Source organism: Hirsutella rhossiliensis (genome assembly GCF_020360975.1).
Source record: "Hirsutella rhossiliensis strain HR02 chromosome Unknown scaffold00025, whole genome shotgun sequence".
Taxonomy (NCBI): domain Eukaryota; kingdom Fungi; phylum Ascomycota; class Sordariomycetes; order Hypocreales; family Ophiocordycipitaceae; genus Hirsutella; species Hirsutella rhossiliensis.
This window is the reverse complement of record NW_025408691.1, coordinates 111,719-117,742: the sequence shown is the minus strand read 5'-3', so window position 1 is coordinate 117,742 and position 6,024 is coordinate 111,719. Positions and strand designations below refer to the sequence as shown.

Genomic DNA, 6,024 nt, shown 5'->3' with positions numbered 1-6,024 from the left:
GCTTTCTTTTGCGTTTTACCTGACACGTTTGATCGTGAAATATATCTGGGGTGCGTTCATATTACGGGAAATATTTGTAGCTTGTGGCCAAAATGGGACAGCGCCCTGCACTTGACTCGCAATGGCGCATACAGCAGAAGGCGAGGCGCTGTCAGCCGCCCTTTCTAGTGTCCTGTCCACATTTTAGCGCTCCCGAGAGCTCCCCGATCTTGAGCACATCACCTTCGATCGACTACGTCATGGCGATGAAGGCATCGATTGGAATCGCCTCTCGGTCTCTCCATACTGCAAGTATAGAAAAAGAGCGCGACGGGATGGGTGGCGGGAGCAGCTGGGTTCGATGTCGAGAAAACCGATTCCGGTCATCGGTTTCGGATTTGCGGGCCTGCCACGGGAAGAAGCGCTACAAAATTACCAGTGTGGCTAACAATCAGCTCGAACTGACAATTCTCAATCGTTTGACTTTTCGTCAAGTCAAGTTCTCGCCGGGTTAGGTAGTAGTCATCAATCAATCCAGATCAAAGAGGGTCAAGTCGTCAAGTACTTGACGCCACATGGCAAAGAGAGGACTACCCCAGATCGGGAAGTAATCCGCCAATTACATCGCTTCGAACAACCCTTCCCTGCATTTTTACTTTCTTGGCACGCAAGTGTTAAGGAAGTAGCCTATCCATAAGGGATTTTCCGGTGATCTGCCGGATCTGGCGATTCGCCGGATTTTGGGCTCATTGCATTCCAGCAAAGAACTGAGAATAACTTCACGAATACTATTTGAATTGTTCTAAAATCTTATAAGAGCAGTTAATAATGCTCAAAGATGCCACTCAATCTTTTTTGAAGTCATCCAGCCATCGAGGTCGTCTTCTGTTACTCTCCGATCGCGCAAGTCCCCGAAATGCACCCATTGCCTCCCGATCACTATCAACAGCTAAAGAGGGCCTTTGAGGACAGGATATGTCGTTTGAAGTTATCATTGCCTTATTATTTGCGTTATTATATAGTGTGTTTGGTACCTGCAATGCTATGGCCCGCTCTGGTGTGAACGGAAGAGTGACAATTTTTGCAGCGTGAACATCCTGACTCCTCTCGCGACCCTCAGAAGCCACCCGTCGCTCATTCTGCATTTTCTGTGGCTTTTCCACTTTCAAAATCTTCAGCTCTTGTTAATAATGCCAATTTATCTCCTTATTTTGCTTCACGGCCTCCGTCATCCGTCGTTTTCTCCCAATTTCCGCCTCTCATTGCTTCCTCTCTCTAGAGCGAGAGCTTTTGCTCCGCTGCCTTCTGCTGTCGCTGAAGCTGGGCCTCCTTCTTCAGAGCCTCCTTTCTTTGGAGTCCTTTCACTGTCATTTTTGGCGAGCTTGAGCCACAATTTTAGAGCTAAACACCTCGTCTGCACTAGAATCTGTACAGCAGAAGAGATCATCTTTGAAGCTTACCGGTCTGCCTGCGCTGGTTCTTGTGACTACTTGTTCTCTGCATACTTTAACTCTCATATCAAGCACTTTAAACTCATATTGAGGGCTCTGAGGGTGCTGCTCAGCCTTCGGCTGTTGCGGCCAGCATCAACAGAGGACTCTCGACTACTTCCTGAAATGCGTTCCAAAACACAGTCTAGATCTTCGATTTCAGCAATCCAATGAACCTTTTGATTTGTCTGTGTACTGATAAGATCATGCGTATACGCTGTTGAGAGAGGCTGAATAACGATACATCAAGGGTTGCAGCCGATGAATGGATTGAGGGGAAACACCACAACGATCACTCGGTGCCGGTCACACCACTCCATAAATCGATACTAAAATGGTTAAGGGCCATCGGGAACCAAAAGGCGATAAGCACAACCGTTTCGAGCTTTCACCCTGGTAAACCGGTCGAACGTACCGGTGAGCTGCTCATTTCCAATATTGTGATTCGTCCACCTCGTTTTTGACGTGTTAAAAATATTTATTGACGACTTGATTCACGTTTCACGAACCAAAAGTCCAGAGTTTGTGCTGGCTTGTCTTGGTGGATGAGAAATGGGGCAGCGATGCCATCTCTGACTGACGCACATCTTGAACGTAAGGGAGGATGGGTTGCCATTTTTTAATACGCCGAGCAATTTTGCCTTGTTTTCTTATAATAAGAGGAATACCCTGTTCGTTCAAATGCTCATAAGGAATAGAAAGCCCATTTCATCCATGTTATACGTGTTTTAGGGTAGGGTGTCGAATTTCTCAATTTTCGTGCACGTCTTTCCTTGTCAGGTGTGAAAGCGGAGCCTCGCGCACTGAATTTCAAGCTAAAAATAAACCTTACATTCAGATGCATAGATAGGTTCTTTTCAGAAGATGCTTGTACCGTCGAATCACGTTCAATCTGGCTCATTACGGGTGCGTAGAATGAAGTTATCCAGCTCGCCCTTCCAACCCCTATTTTTGCAGTATCCTGAGCCAAGTTCTGCACTATGGATAGAATGGGGAGAATCCTACATGATTAAAGCCTACGATGAAAGCCAATAATGTTCTGTTTTGCTGTATTGGCTGAAATGACTTACACAATCTGTCGGCATCCTATTTTGGCCGTTGCTTGGTTTGATGTCAGCACCGCAGCGCATTGCCCCAGATAAAAGTTCTAAATATATGCCAGACTTTCACTGCTTCTGATGATTCAGGAAATCAAAGGATACGTCAATTGGCACCGTTGTTGTTGAGCTATTGTCGATTGATGTTGAGCGTGCGAAGTCGCCGCAATCCGGCAGATCACCAGATCCGGCAGATCATCGGAAAATCCTTACAGCTTTTCGCTTAACAGTGCTCTTGAAAATTCCGCAACAGCGCCGCGCAAAGCGCCGGCAGCGGCCATGGCACCAGCCTCAGGTTCGCGCGCCGCTCCTGTGCTGTCGACATACAATCGCCACCTGATCTAGCAGCCCGTGCATCTCAGCACCTACTGTCCTCTCCGGCGGAGGCTCGCCCAAATGTCTCAACCCTGGCGGCTCAGCAGCTCCTCGACCGACGTCTCCCAGCGACACGCCCAACGCTGCCGTCGCGGAAGGAACGCAGCCGGAAATAATCCCGAATGGCCCTGGTTCGACCGGGTCCACGGAAAATGCACCTGTCTCCATCATCGAAGCGGCTACAAAGATCGCTCGCGACCAAACGGCAGCCCATGATGCCAAGCTGGCAGTCGGGCCTTTAGCGAATCATTCGAACAGACAGCCAAACAATTCGTCCGGCTCCTACAATAGCATCGCAAAGCAAGTTGCCACCAAGTTTCTGAACCTCTGGACTCAATCGCTCGCCGACCTTGAGGAACCACCGAAACCTACGTACAGCAGCGTTCTCGCATCCGGCAAAACGACACAAGGACAGCTGGCCATTACGGCCTCCGCCCCACCACAGCGAAAACAGCAAACCACCACTCGTCTCCAAGGACGACCGCCCGTGGTCCCACCAAGGAAGACCTGCGTGTCTTTGTCCGACTTGACGCCGATGCTCCGGCCCGAAACCATGAAAGATACGCTATCCGGGCCCACATCGCCGCTAGAGTCGGCATCGACCTACGCCGCATCCCGGCAGCCTTCCCGGTAAACACGGGTTGGGCCATCCTGGCATCGGATGTGGCCACGCGCGAACTACTCGTGCAGCGACAGGCGGATTGGGCCGTAGATCTGGACGCGACGGCCGTAGAGATTAGCCAGAAATGGCATTCGTATGCCGTAGCCGATTGCCCCCGTAGGCTCACGGACCTACGCGGCGTTGAGATCAACTTCGATGAGGCGGTCAAAGAAGAAATTGCCTGCCAAACCGGACTGAAGCCCATCAGCATACGGACCTCGCGACACGACTCGGGCGATATGCCTACCAAGACCCTTATTGTATCCTTCCTGGAACCCACGCAGAGACCCTGGCGACTGTTCGGCGCCAGCCGGTTCGCCCGCTATATCGACAAGCCCAGCATTCCTAGCCAATGTGACAAGTGCTGGGATTTCCACGCTCGACACAGCTGCGATCGAACGGCGCGCTGCAGGCGTTGTGGCAAACCGCCCATCGAACCCAAGAATGCCCCGCCTTCGAGCAGTGGCCAACCTGCCTGGACCCCATTGCGCGGATGACCCCAAATGCCCTGCCCGCCCCAAGCGCGTTCACGGCATGGTCCGGCGCCTGACGAAGGAGGAGAAGAGCCTGGTACGGCAGATGGGAGTTCAGCCTCTGCGCAGCAGAAGCGGCAGACTCCAAAGGCCAGAGTGTCCGACCAGTCTGATCAGAGCCCTGGCAGGCCGCAGATACTCCTTGAGTCAACGGCGCCGCGGGCAGCTGGAGGAGATGGAAGCTCCGACATGGGCGCCATTTACGAGCCAGCCGCGCCGTCAACCCCATGCATCGTTGTGGCCACAACGCCGCCGCATGTAAGGACGGCGACCAGTTCCTCCCTGTCGTCCCATCGAAGAAACGACGCACTAGTCCTGTGACGCTACCCTAATGCCTCGCTGTTTTCCACGCAATCGAAGCGATAGGAGGATCTTGCGAATCTTCCAAGCCAACGTAGGCAAGATTCCGCCGGCACACGATTGTGCCCTTGCGTTGGCCGACTCGGAACAATACGACATTATTTTGTTGCAGGAGCCATGGACAGGACTGAAAGATGGCCGATGCCTCACTAAGACGCATCAGGCCTACGACACCTTCTCACCCGTCAACGACTGGGACGGCCGCGACACTCGCCCGAGAGTCATGACATACGTCCGGCGTTCCGCAGGTCTCGTCGCTGATCAAAAGAGACCTGCGGCGACTCGTGACATCCTTTGGCTCACCGTCAACGGCATAACAGTCGTCAACTTCTATCGGCAGCCGTACCACGACGGAGCCCTTGAAATCTTGCTTCAGTGGACCGTACCGGACAAGTGTCTTGTTGCTGGTGATTTCAATGCCAAACATCCCAGCTGGCAGGCCGGTCGACGAGAGGACCGCGGCGAAGAAATAGCGTTTTGGGCAATGGACAATCGACTCGGCTTACTGAATCCTGTCGATGTCCCGACCAACGCACACGGCAATACGGTTGATCTCGCCTTCTGCAACATACCTCTGGCCGACGCTGTTGTCGAGGATCATCTAGCAACCGGCTCCGATCATTTTACCCTTAGTATCACGCTGCCAGGACAAGTTCTGGCACCCCTTCCAATAGGAAAGATCCATCTCAACTCCGACGAGGAATTGAAGCGATTCATTGAATTAGTGGAGGCCGGTGCCGCCTTCATCCCGATCACCACGGCATCTCCTTCCGAGCTCGACAGCTTTGCGTCGGCGCTCGTGAACCTTCTTGGTTGTGCAGCCAGAGCTGCCGGTCGACCTGCCCGTAAGACTACGCATGGTGCGCGGTGGTGGACTGAAGAATGCGCAAAGGCGGCGGCCAATTACCGCGCGTGGAGGAGAGTTCACTCTCGGCTTCGACCGAGAAGTACAGCTAGCCAAGAGGAGCTCCATAGCGTGGTGCGCCGGGCCAAGCGCCTTTACTGGCGTAACGATTGACAGCTTCACCGATAGCGCCTCCGTCTTCAGGGCGGTCCGCTGGCTGAAGTCTCCAGGTCCGTTTCAAGCTCCTCCTGCAAATTGACGACCGAGTGTATGAGACGCAGCTGAAAAGGCCACCGCCTTGCGACAAGCCACTCTGGAACGGCGCACGGCGAACGACGACATCCCAGATCCGTGGATCTCCGTGAACACAGATAGGACGATACCCTTCACCGACCGAGTCTCTCCGGAGAGACCCGCGACGCCACGCTACGCACCGGGAATACGTCCCTGGTCCCGACAATATTACGGTGCGGATGCTCCGCGCTGTCTGGCATGCGATCGGAAGTCTCGTCCACCAGCTATATCAAGGCTGCCTCAGGATTGGCCACCATCCGAAGCCCTTCCGAGAAGCAGAAGTGGTCATGATTGCCAAGCCGGGGCGCAGGGATCTCTCTACACCCCGCGCTTGGCGCCCCATCTCCCTTTGTCCTGTCTCGGCAAGGGCCTCGAGCGGCTCATCGCACGG

The 6,024-nt window shown here is 53.4% G+C and overlaps 1 protein-coding gene across 1 annotated transcript; it reads left to right on the top strand.

Moving 5' to 3' along the window:
* Nucleotides 1-4,046: 4,046 nt before the first annotated feature.
* HRG_11888 (endonuclease-reverse transcriptase domain-containing protein) lies at nt 4,047-5,513 on the top strand (the record flags this gene model as incomplete). The annotated part of the gene is made up of 3 exons (XM_044870358.1): nt 4,047-4,172; nt 4,226-4,393; nt 4,449-5,513. The coding sequence occupies 3 exons, from the start codon at nt 4,047-4,049 to the stop codon at nt 5,511-5,513; spliced, it is 1,359 nt and encodes a 452-aa protein (XP_044714568.1).
* Nucleotides 5,514-6,024: the final 511 nt, after the last annotated feature.